The 13,605-nt window shown below is 40.7% G+C and overlaps 1 protein-coding gene across 1 annotated transcript in view; it reads left to right on the plus strand.

Annotated features, from left to right (window-relative positions):
- The window catches only part of LOC308074138 (neurexin-3a-like), a gene marked incomplete at both ends in the record, with an annotated part of 212,376 nt that overhangs the window by 71,107 nt on the left and 127,664 nt on the right, over positions 1-13,605 (plus strand). Inside the window, one exon of the mRNA XM_080413470.1 lies at positions 12,076-12,195. Within this exon, the coding sequence (XP_080269596.1) occupies positions 12,076-12,195 (120 nt within the window). The remainder of the gene's footprint in view (positions 1-12,075; positions 12,196-13,605) is intronic.

Here is a 13,605-nt window from a genome sequence, read left to right on the forward strand (position 1 = left end):
TATTTTTCTCCTTTCTGTTAATTTGTGTGAATGTTTTATTACATTTTAGTTGTTGTTTTTTTGCACACACACATTTTGTTTCAGTTGAACATTGAGTGTATTTGTTTTTGCTCTTATTTTCAGTTATACAGCTCAAGGACACTTTGGATTGGTAAGAGCTTTGTCTTGTGTAGTTCTACCTTTTCATAAGGGAACTTGTCCAATCGGTGAAATATCATAATTATGCTCCGTTGTGCGGCTAGAAATAGTTTTCTCCTGCACAGTGAAGCAGATCTCAACCTCATTTATAATAGTTTTCTCCTGCACAGTGAAGCAGATCTCAACCTCATTTATAATAGTTTTCTCCTGCACAGTGAAGCAGATCTCAACCTCATTTATAATAGTTTTCTCCTGCGGAGTGAAGCAGATCTCAACCTCATTTATAATAGTTTTCTCCTGCACAGTGAAGCAGATCTCAACCTCATTTATAATAGTTTTCTCCTGCACAGTGAAGCAGATCTCAACCTCATTTATAATAGTTTTCTCCTGCACAGTGAAGCAGATCTCAACCTCATTTATAATAGTTTTCTCCTGCACAGTGAAGCAGATCTCAACCTCATTTATAATAGTTTTCTCCTGCAGAGTGAAGCAGATCTCAACCTCATTTATAATACCAGGTGAACAAACACAAACCGAGCTGATTCTGCTTGGTTAATAAAAATTAAAATAATAATAATAATTAAACACCTATAACAGGTTTTGTGATTCATGTCAGAATGAGCTTTGTTTATGTGCTAATATAGTGACTTTAAAGGGGTAGTTCACCCCCAAAATAACTTTTTTTCTATTGATTACTGACCATCTGGAGCCTTGAATTCATAGATATTTTTTTGTTTTTGTCACATTCCTAAGCCAATAATTTGATTATAATAAATGTGTCCCCATTGATTCCGGTAGGAGACACAAATGCATTTGTGTCTCCTACCGGAATCAATGGGGCTAAATTTATTATAATCAAATAATAAAGGAAGGAATGCGACAAAAACAAATAAATATCCATGAATTCAAGGCTCCATGGGGTGAGTAATCAATAGAAAAAAAGTTATTTGGGGGGTGAACTACCCCTTTAAGGGCAGTTTCATCATATAATGGAAGTCAATGAGGAGACAATTTTTGGATTATAAACGTAGCAAAACATATTATTATAAACGTATAAGTTATTTCACCTCTCAGACTAGTTCTATGATGATCAGGTACTGTATATAATCTACACAACCCAACTCTCTACCAAGTGTCCTGTTGCTTTAAGTTAGAGACCCCCATGATCGACCAATCAACATGTGAGTTAGAGACCCCCATGATCGACCAATCAACATGTGAGTTAGAGAGAGGGAGATATTTAACCCATTCAATCCAGGAAGGCACATTGCTGACGGCCCGGGAATCGAACCTGGGACCTTCTGTTCCCCAGACGGCCTCTCTACATATTATTCAGCCATGTCCTTGTGAGCTTGTAGATCGGCTGTTTTTCGGAAAACAGATTTGTTGTATATATAGAGGGAAAAACGGAGGGGGGCCAAACACAGAGCCCTGGTGGTGTACACGCTGGGCAAGACCTGGGATGTTGGTTGTCTAGGAAGTGAAGAACCGGAAACGGTTGAATTTGACAGAAGTACCGCCCAAGGAAATTACGTTGATGCTTTACAAATCTGTTAACATTCTCCGTGAATGAAACAAGTGTTGTGATTGGTCAAAAGAATATCGTTTCCGGGGGAAACGCGTACGACGGAAATCCTACCCACTCAGGACTTCCTAGACACTCGCTGCTTTAGGTCGTGACCAGGCTCTTCTTTTCGCAGATAAGTGAGGCTGGGACCGAGGCTAGGTGGTGTATATATATATAGGGTTTAATTGGTTAATACAATAGACATAAAGCTTTATAATAGAGAGCCCTATCATAGACCAACAGGCTCTACGCACAGCAGCCATATTGTATAGAAACTGGGCCTCTTCCTTACTTCCTTCACAGGTGTTACCAATGATACTAATGAAGGCTCTGTTCCATTTAGTGTAGCACAGTGGTTCTAATGAAGGCTCTGTTCCATTTAGTGTAGCACAGTGGTTCTAATGAAGGCTCTGTTCCATGTAGTGTAACACAGTGGTTCTAATGAAGGCTCTGTTCCATTTAGTGTAGCACAGTGGTTCTAATGAAGGCTCACACATGCTGGGACAAAGACAAATGTTGGGATTTTATTTATTTTTCAAAATAAAACGCTCATAAATCACATTTCATTGGTCTTGTGTGTAGTGTCATGTTCGTGGCGATCTCTGTGTCATATTAATTTATTATTCTTTGCTTTAATTGATTCTACATGATTATGTTTCCGATCCAATACTCGCCCATGTTTGATCTTGCGACATCTGTCATGATTGATTGATTGATTGATTGACTGACAGGTTGGTCAGCCAATCAATAAGCAAGATTGGAGCGACACATGCTTCCATGCATCTCATTACAAGCTCTCATCATTATATGTAAATGTAGCTTCAGCATAAACATCATTAATGGAGCAGTAAGTGATATATCTTTATTAAGTGTTAAATAGCTCTGTATAGTGATAGGAATCATTGCTATGGAGTCTTTGTTCTCTATAGCAATGATTAATATAGAGCTATTTAACACTGTTACTGAACAAACACTCTATAGCAATGATTACTATCATAATATAGAGCTATTTAACACTGTTACTGAACAAACACTCTATAGCAATGATTACTATCATAATATAGAGCTATTTAACACTGTTACTGAACAAACACTCTATAGCAATGATTACTATCACAATATAGAGCTATTTAACACTGTTACTGAACAAACACTCTATAGCAATGATTACTATCACAATATAGAGCTATTTAACACTGTTACTGAACAAACACTCTATAGCAATGATTACTATCACAATATAGAGCTATTTAACACTGAACAATGATTACTAAACAAATTTGTTTTGTTTAAACTGAAACAACATAACTCTCTCTACCTTTGTTCTCTATAGCAATGATTAATATAGAGCTATTTAACACTGTTACTGAACAAACACTCTATAGCAATGATTACTATCATAATATAGAGCTATTTAACACTGTTACTGAACAAACACTCTATAGCAATGATTACTATCATAATATAGAGCTATTTAACACTGTTACTGAACAAACACTCTATAGCAATGATTACTATCACAATATAGAGCTATTTAACACTGTTACTGAACAAACACTCTATAGCAATGATTACTATCACAATATAGAGCTATTTAACACTGTTACTGAACAAACACTCTATAGCAATGATTACTATCACAATATAGAGCTATTTAACACTGAACAATGATTACTAAACAAATTTGTTTTGTTTAAACTGAAACAACATAACTCTCTCTACCTTTAACCAACACTCTGTGAAGAATAATATAATAATGTGTGATAAATAATAGCACCGAAGTCTGACGTCACTGCCACTAGAGGGCGCTGTTCCAAGTGTTTGTGGCTTTATTTAGTGTTGAAATCCCCATTTGGGAATCTTAGATCACGTCATATAAGAACTGTGTTCCAAACATAAACACACATAAAGCCATGAACCTGCGGAAAGCGCCCTCTACTGACAGTGACGTCAGGACTTCGGTAATCTATAATAATGTGTGATAAATAATATAATGTGTGATAAATACTCTCTGTAATGAAGGAGACAGCAGGGTATCAGCTGGGTGTAATTCACTGGAAGCGCCACTAGAGGGAGACAGTGCACTGGGAGACATCTGGAGATGACCTGCCTTGACCTCTCTGCACTAACAGGGTTTAGAACTATAACCTGGCTCTATAGAACTATAACTATAGATCTATAGATCTATAGAACCATAACTATAGATTTATAGAACTATAACTATAGATCTACTATAACTATAGATCTATAGATATATAGAACCATAACTATAGATCTATAGATCTATAGAACTATAACTATAGAACTATAGATCTATTTAGAGGCAAATTAATCTGAGCTGATTTGAGTTCATATAGCTGCGGGTACAGTATGTACAGTAACTGTTAACTAATGTTTATAATGATGAAAGAGTCTGGGGAAAAGGAGTGGACCCAGTACAGAGCCATGGGAGACTCCAGTTAACTAACGTATATATGGGTTTAATGGGTTCATTTCTGATTATGAGTCTTAGATTAGATTATTATGATATGATATGATTTCAATGTCAGATTGACCCATACCTGTTGAATGGATAACACACACACACACACACACACACACACACACACACACACACACACACACACACACACACACACACACACACACACACACACACACACACACACACACAGTACATTCAAGTGAACAATGTTATCAACATAAAGTCCATGTTGGGTTTGCTTGCTGCGGTGCTCAGGGGTTCCACTTATAGCGGTGTCATTTAGCTGTCCGTTATTTTTGTATACAAACTGTAGCAAACTGTAGCAAACGGTAGCAAACTGTTTTAACAGCTTTTTTACCACCATTGCAACCCAGTTGGTAAGCAAACTTCCTCAGCATTCAGGTTTGTACGGCTCTGACCACATCCATGCTCACTATGTTAAACTAGGGGCTAAAAAAGACTCCTTTTCATTCAAACCAGTAAATGCTGATGATGTACAGAAAAAACTACTCGCCCTCCAGCCAAACAAGGCCACCGGCCTTGACAATATCCCCACCAGATTCCTCAGAGACGCAGCTACTGCTATTGCCCCCATAGTAGCCCAAATCACAAACCTATCCATCAGCCAGTGTCACGTCCCACAGGATTTCAAGTTGGCAAGAGTAATCCCTCTGCATAAAAAAGGAAGCAAATTAGAACCTGGCAACTATAGGCCTGTTTCCATCCTTTGTTCCATCTCAAAGGTTGTAGAGCGATTAATTCAAGAACAAATCAACAGCTACCTCAGCGAGCATAAACTGTTGTTTGAATTCCAATCGGGCTTCAGAACCTCCCATTCCACTGACACATGCCTACTGTATCTGACCGACTACATCAAACGTGAGGTAGACGCGGGCAAATACTGCGGCATGGTCATGTTGGACCTCCAAAAAGCGTTCGACACTGTAAACCACTCAATTTTACTTGATAAGCTGAGGGCGATTGGTTTTGACTGCACATCACTAAACTGGATGAGATCTTACCTGGAGGGAAGAGAACAAGTGGTTGACATCAACGGAACCATGTCCTCATCCCTCCCGGTGAGCTGTGGGGTTCCTCAGGGCAGCATTCTAGGGCCGTTACTGTTTCTTCTATACATTAACGACATGAGTACTGCCTGTAACTGCAAATTGTTCCTGTTCGCTGATGACTCGGCACTCCTGATCTCGGGAGAGGACAAGTTGCAAGTTGAGGAGGCGCTCAGCTCCGAACTCTCAAAAATCCGTACTTGGCTTACCGATAACAAACTGTCACTACACCTTGGGAAAACTGAATCCATTCTCTTTGGGACCAAACATTCCCTCAGACAGATGGATGTAAATGATTTCAAGGTCAAAGTCGATGACACAATTATCTCTAGCAAAGAAGAGATTACCTATTTGGGTTGTGTACTTGACAAATACCTGACAGGTGATAGCATGGCTACAAAGGTGGTCAAAAGAGTAAACCAGAGAACCAAATTTATGGGCAGAGTTTCCTCTTTTGTCAACCCTCAGGCCCTCAGGACCCTCTCTGGGGCCCTGATTCAACCACTTTTTGACTATGCTTGCACCTCCTGGTACTCCAACACCTCAGTGTCACTGAAGACTAAGCTTCAAACCTCCCAAAACAAACTGATTCGGCTACTCCTCGGATTGGGGCCCATGACCCACCTTTCTCCCACCCATTTTGCCAGCCTAGGCTGGCTCAGGGTGGAAGACAGGGTTAAACAACTAAAAATGGGACTGGCCTTCAAAATTGTAAATGCAAATTTGCCCGATATGCCCCCAATTCCCGCATATCTGAGTAAATACCTCCAAAAGGTTAGCGACACCCACAGTCACAATACCAGAGGGAGCGTTAACAACAATTTGGTACCACCCACCCATAAATCAAACATGGGCAAATTCTCCTTCTACAGCACTGCCACCCAGGATTGGAATAGTCTAACTCCATCCCTCAAAAAATGCAGTTCGCTGGGCTCATTTAAAAGAGCCTTAAAAAATCACCTTTCAGGAGGCCAAAGGTGGAGGTAGTACCATTTTCCTGTTAGACAGCAGACCCCCCCCCCCCCTGTTCTTGTACATATTTTTTTTCCCCTCTTTTTTATTTTTTTTGTTGTACATAGTGTTATATATTGTTTTTGGCTGTTTATTTTGTAATGATATTTGAACTGTGGTGCCACTATATATGCCTATGAATTAAATACCAAGGCCCTCATTGGAAACAAGTCCGCAAGGACTTTTATGAACGGACCTGTTAGACAAAGTATTTTAAATGTAACTGTGCTGTTTTACATTTTTTGCCTAATAAAATATTCAATCAATCAATCAATACTTTGGCTATTCAAAAATAGCAGATCTACAAGCTTCACAGCTTGTAACGCCTCGCAGCACGAGGCGTTGTGAGCTTGTAGATCTGCTATGTTTGGCAAATGTTGCTCAGAATAGAGATGCTAGGGTTCAAGTGGTTAAGGTACAAGTAAGACGTGCGAACGCGGGAAGTGAACGCTGCCCTATTTATTTATTTGCCTTTTTAAAATTGTTATGTTGTGTATTTACGGACTTGTAATCCGTGTTATTTCACCGTGATGGGGAGAGCGTAGAGAGAAAGTCTAGTGACTGCCTCCGCCTCGTATTGAAGTTAATGGGGGGGGGGGATATGGTTCTCCTATGCACGGAGTTTCGGAGTTCCTAGTCATCTATGCACGGAATTGCCGTTTGTCAATCTGTGCTATTTCACCGTGTTTGGGGGGCGATCGGGTTGGTTTCATAGTAAGCTCCACTCTGAGATCTGTCAGCAGCCAATGAGAGCGTGAGTCACATGGGGGCGCGGCTGCGCACAGGCTGCACACACACAGAGACACACACAACCCGAGCACGGTTTCATAGTAAGCTCCACTTGGGCGGAGGCGCTTTGCGCGCCTCATTCCGCGTTCGCAAAAGATTATATCACACACATATTTTGGCAGACCCCCTGTAGTAACTCTGAGGACCCCCTAGGGGTCCCAGACCCCCTGTTGAAGACTGATAGAGACACAGAGATACATGATGGCCTACATTGCTTTTATCTTTGTAACTGAACATTACTTCAGGGCCTTTCAAGATATTTTCATGTTTGTTTGTATTGTTTTAAAAAAAAGATGATTTACCATCGCATTCCTAGAAGCTCCGGTAGGAGACTCACTCAAAGAATCTCCTGAGTCCACCTGTCATCAAATTATTTGCTCAGGAATGCGACAAAAACGATATAATTTTTTGGGGTGAACTATCCCTTTAAGTGTATCATCCTGTCTGTGTGTAATGCTCACACTGGGCCACCAGGGGGCTCTGATCACCCAGACACCAGGTGGATGTAATCAACAGGCGGTTTGTTTCACACAGAGTTTAAACCAAACAACAACATGTTGTGTTATTGTTGCTTTAGTAAAGTTACAATGTTTCATAATGAAGGAGAAAACAAACCAATATGTCCTAAACTAACAGCTTAAAGGATATTTAAACTATTCCATATCAACAACAAACAACGTGTTGGTGTTACACCGCGTTTGGTTACCCTGCAGATTCCTGTGACCCAGTGTAAACTAATGGACTTTAAACATTAACATATTATAACTATAAAGACTTTAAACATTAACATAATGAACTATAAAGACTTTAAACATTAACATATTATAACTATAAAGACTTTAACATTAACATAATGAACTATAAAGACTTTAAACATTAACATATTATAACTATAAAGACTTTAACATTAACATAATGAACTATAAAGACTTTAAACATTAACATAATGAACTATAAAGACTTTAAACATTAACATAATGCACTATAAAGGACTATAAAGCACCAGGAGGACAAAGAAACATGGATTTATATTATCTGGTAGGTGAAGATATTCTATATACAGTGTGTGTGTGTGTGTGTGTGTGTGTGTGTGTGTGTGTGTGTGTGAGAGAGAGTGAGAGACAGAGAGAGAGATGAAGCAGGACCCCTTAACAGTATTAGACTGTGGTTGTACTGGTCAGCTCCCAGTACAACAGTATCAGACTGTGGTTGTACCGGTCAGCTCCCAGTACAACAGTATTAGACTGTGGTTGTACCGGTCAGCTCCCAGTACAACAGTATCAGACTGTGGTTGTACCGGTCAGCTCCCAGTACAACAGTATCAGACTGTGGTTGTACCGGTCAGCTCCCAGTACAACAGTATCAGACTGTGGTTGTACTGGTCAGCTCCCAGTACAACAGTATCAGACTGTGGTTGTACTGGTCAGCTCCCAGTACAACAGTATCAGACTGTGGTTGTACTGGTCAGCTCCCAGCAGAACAGTAATAGACTGTGGTTGTACTGGTCAGCTCCCAGCAGAACAGTAATAGACTGTGGTTGTACTGGTCAGCTCCCAGTACAACAGTAATAGACTGTGGTTGTACTGGTCAGCTCCCAGTACAACAGTATCAGACTGTGGTTGTACTGGTCAGCTCCCAGCAGAACAGTAATAGACTGTGGTTGTACTGGTCAGCTCCCAGCAGAACAGTAATAGACTGTGGTTGTACTGGTCAGCTCCCAGCAGAACAGTAATAGACTGTGGTTGTACTGGTCAGCTCCCAGCAGAACAGTAATAGACTGTGGTTGTACTGGTCAGCTCCCAGCAGAACAGTAATAGACTGTGGTTGTACTGGTCAGCTCCCAGTACAACAGTATCAGACTGTGGTTGTACTGGTCAGCTCCCAGTACAACAGTATCAGACTGTGGGTAGCCCTAGAATGTCTGTGATCTTACATACATTTCATGTATTCCAAATACACAGTCATAGATCACCCTCGCCGACGCGCTGTGTAGTGACCATCTGCGTGGCCGTAAAAGTGCTCTAAACTCCGTCTGTACTCTCACACAATAATTAATTCCTAAGACTTGGAGTCATAAATTATCCTCTAGTTTCATATCCATTTGAAAGTTCTGCCAGAAAACATGTGTTTAGTCAAATATCTCCACTTTTCCACGAGCTGCACACGGACGACTTTCTGTACGGGGCGAGGGGCCTGGAATGATTGCAGGATTGAATATATCTAAACTTCCTTTAGGACGCACAAATGTTTGGGACACACAATTGGCAGATGGAGTGATTCATTACCCCACACCAATCTCAAGCACCTGTCAATTGTGTTCCCCATTCATTTGTGCTTCCCTGTGTCAATTTGTGATGACGTTTGTGATGACAAGAGGATGTTTGGGTAAATTCGGTCCTGCAATCATTCCAGGCCCCTCGCCCCGTACAGAAAGTCGTCCGTGTGCAGCTCGTGGAAAAGTGGAGATATTTGACTAAACACACGTTTTCTGGCAGAACTTTCAAATGGATATGAAACTAGAGGACAATTTATGACTCCACGTCTTAGGAATTAATTATTGTGTGAGTACAGACGGAGTTTAGAGCACTTTTACGGCCGCGCAGATGGTCACTACACAGCGCGTCGGCGAGGGTGATCTATGACTGTGTATTTGGAATACATGAAATGTATGTAAGATCACAGACATTCTAGGGCTAAGACTGTGGTTGGTTGTACTGCATGGTCAGCTCCCAGTACAACAGTATCAGACTGTGGTTGTACTGGTCAGCTCCCAGTAGAACAGTATTAGACTGTGGTTGTACCGAGAGAGAGAGACAGAGAGACAGTCTAATGACGTAGATGGGAGCCTCATTTGCATAAGTAAAGCATAAGTCAGTGCTGTATTAATTATATGCAGCAGCTAGTTATTGTTGCATGGAGCATCCCTGGAACTTAGTGTTATTATGTTAATGTGATTTAAAGCTCTGCTGTTTATGCATGTGTCTGTAAGAAGGTTTTCTATTAGAGTACACACACACACACACACACACACACACACACACACACACACACACACACACACACACACACACACACACACACACACACACACAGTAATTAGCTGTGTAATTAAATTGTGTGTGTGTGTGTGTGTGTGTGTGTGTGTGTGTGTGTGTGTGTGTGTGTGTGTGTGTGTGTGTTAATAGAAAACCTTCACACACATTGTATTAGTCTCTCCTGATCCATGGAGCTGATCAGACGGGTGTTTAAAAGCTATTGATCCTCTAGGAGACTGATTATTACCTCTGAGCTGTTCTGTTCATCTTATTGACACCAGAGTGTTTGAAGTGATTGTCTTCTGCCTGACCAAGCATTTCACCTCCTAAATGAGGTATCTGATTCTGAACGTAAAAAAACACATTCTTTTCTCTGTGATTATTCTATGGATAAGTTCATTGATTCATAATAGATAGAGATGTACTGATAGTCTTTATTATAGTCATTATTCTATGGATAAGTTCATTGATTCATAATAGATAGAGATGTACTGATAGTCTTTATTATAGTCATTATTCTATGGATAAGTTCATTGATTCATAATAGATAGAGATGTACTGATAGTCTTTATTATAGTCATTATTCTATGGATAAGTTCATTGATTCATAATAGATAGAGATGTACTGATAGTCTTTATTATAGTCATTATTCTATGGATAAGTTCATTGATTCATAATAGATAGAGATGTACTGATAGTCTTTTCCTTCCCCATACCTGATTCCGTAACCCAGAACTTAGCGTAGCGGTCGATACCGAGTGTACCGATCCGATACCAGTGTGCAATTTAAACAAGTCTAGGACTGTGGGTCTCAAAGTGTGGTCCAGGGACCATCTGGGATCCTTGAGGGGGTTCCATGTGGACCCTTACAGGTCTGTAACTCTGAGAGTGTACAAATAGAACCAAATGGACCCTTACAGGTCTGTAACTCTGAGAGTGTACAAGCTCTATCTAGGACTCTGATCCCAGGTGTGTGTGTGTGTGTGTGTGTGTGTGTGTGTGTGTGTGTGTGTGTGTGTGTGTGTGTGTGTGTGTGTGTGTGTGTGCAGTGCTCTATCACACTCCATAGAGCGTGTGTGTGTGTGTGTCCAGCTGATGCTCGTTAATGTTTTATACATCAAGGCAATTATGTTTCTGCACACATTTTCGTACAAGAATTTTCCTTTTGCTCCTAAAAAACGCTGCTTTATCATTACATTGATTAATCGATCGATAAGGTTATCAACTATCAATTAATGAATTAATGGATCATTTGCATCCCTAATTTGGAAGCATCTGTAATGTCCATAAAACAGCTGTGAGCGGTCTGCAGAATGCAGCCAATTAGCCCAGAGCTGATGAGACATTATGGATACATTGTGTTCAGTGTCTGTGATAAGTGTCAGTCGTCACATCATGCTTCCTGTATCCTGAAATACTTATCGTTGAGTTTCCCTATTGTTTGTGTTCAATAATGTCAGCCTGGGACATGATGCCCGTAGGACTGGTTGTCAGAACGGGTTTCCACAACTTGGGATGCCCAGAAACGAGGCAGGAGGGCTGGCAGAGTGTTGTGATATCTCTGCTATGAATGTCAGCCGCCATGCGGAGACACTGCTGCTGGTGTCCATGGAGGGCTGGGTCACATGACCAGAGACACTGCTGCTTGTGTCCATGGAGGGCTGGGTCACATGACATGCTTGTTGTATCATGAGGACAAGGTTCAACAAGGTTCAACAAGGTTCAACAAGGTTCAACTTTATTAATGTCCCAAAAGGGCAAATAGGTTTACAGCAAGAGTTAGTAAAACATATGACATACATATAATAATAATAATAAACTCGCTGCCGGTCGCAGCGTGTGCATGCGCCCTGTTTCCCTCCTTGTAACAATGGGGGTGCACCGTAATATGTGTGTCCTTGTACTTGTATTTCCTTTTGTGTGGACATTAATACATTGTTAAAATGTGTGTGTGTTTGTGTGTGTTTGTGTGTGTCTCACAGGGCCCAGCACCACCTGCCAGGAGGACTCGTGTGCCAACATGGGAATCTGTATCCAACAGTGGGAGAATTATACCTGTGACTGTAGTATGACCTCTTATACTGGGACCCAGTGCAATGACCGTATGTACACACACACACACACACACACACACACACACACACACACACACACACACACACACACACACACACACACACACACACACGCAGTGTTGGTGCTTTTTGGACTGTTTTTTTTTTTTCAGTGTATGTTCAACGTTGGACAGGTAGGTGATGTCTTTGCAACACCACAAAGTGAACATGTCTTTTTGCAACGCCACAAAGTAAACATGTCTTTGCAACGCCACAAAGTAAACATGTCTTTGCAACGCCACAAAGTAAACATGTCGACAACAAAGAGATACTGGTCTAACTGTTGAGGTCATAATATGATATTATATTATGGAGACTAGATTGTGCTGCTAGGCTGTAGAAATGAGATCATTCATAGATCTGTGAGTCTGAACCATGTATATTCATGTCTCAGGATTGATCATTGAAATGAATGAGGAAAATACACTTTGGTTTTCACTAGTGCTCATTTTCACTTAGGATCTGTAAATCATATCTTATCATATCCTGTTAGCATTTTTCAGGAATTCCAATGGCTTCGTATCGGGGACGTGTATCGAGGACGTGCAAGATCACAACATGTTTTATTTTTTTATTGGATATTGTTTATTCGATACACTTATTTGTTTTAGCTCTCACTCTTTTGATTTTCCTATTCTGTCTCATCTGTTTATGAAAGTAGGAAGCTGATATATTGCACTTTTACCTTAGCACTAGGTATACTCTTAGTTGCTTGGTGTAGAAGAGAATGCACTAAAGACTTCTGGTGATTAGTAGTTTTGTTCCCTATCTATGTTGAATGCACTTATTGTAAGTCACTTTGGATAAAAGCGTCTGCTAGGCTGTAGAAATGAGATCATTCATAGATCTGTGAGTCTGAACCATGTATATTCATGTCTCAGGATTGATCATTGAGATGAATGAGGAAAATACACTTTGGTTTTCACTAGTGCTCATTTTCACTTAGGATCTGTAAATCATATCATATCCTGTTAGCATTTAGCAGGAATTCCAATGGCTTTGTATCGGGGACGTGTTTCGGGGACGTGTATGGGGGACGTGTATGGGGGACGTGTATCGGGGACGTGTATCGGGGACGTGAAAACGTGAAACTATGAAAAAAAAAAGCTGGGCTCCGGAACCTGCCTCCTGTGTGCCGGTGCTCCGTCACCTCAGATGCACATACAATGTAGAATAGTGGTTATGGTCACCACAGCAAACAGTCCCGCCCGGGCCGTGGTCCAGTGACAGAATGTCACTCTTTTTCGTGTCTCTTCATCTTTCGTATAGGCTGTGCTCTTCTTATTATCTGTTCTTTGTAAGCGCTGCTAGCCACTTCTACATCCGACTTTGTGTGTTTGTACTGTATGTATGTACGTAAGTACTGTACGTAGGTTTGCATACAGTATGTGTGACTAC

The sequence above is a fragment of the Gymnoscopelus braueri genome, assembly GCF_963280865.1.
Source record: "Gymnoscopelus braueri genome assembly, chromosome: 19".
NCBI classification, from domain to species: Eukaryota; Metazoa; Chordata; class Actinopteri; order Myctophiformes; family Myctophidae; genus Gymnoscopelus; species Gymnoscopelus braueri.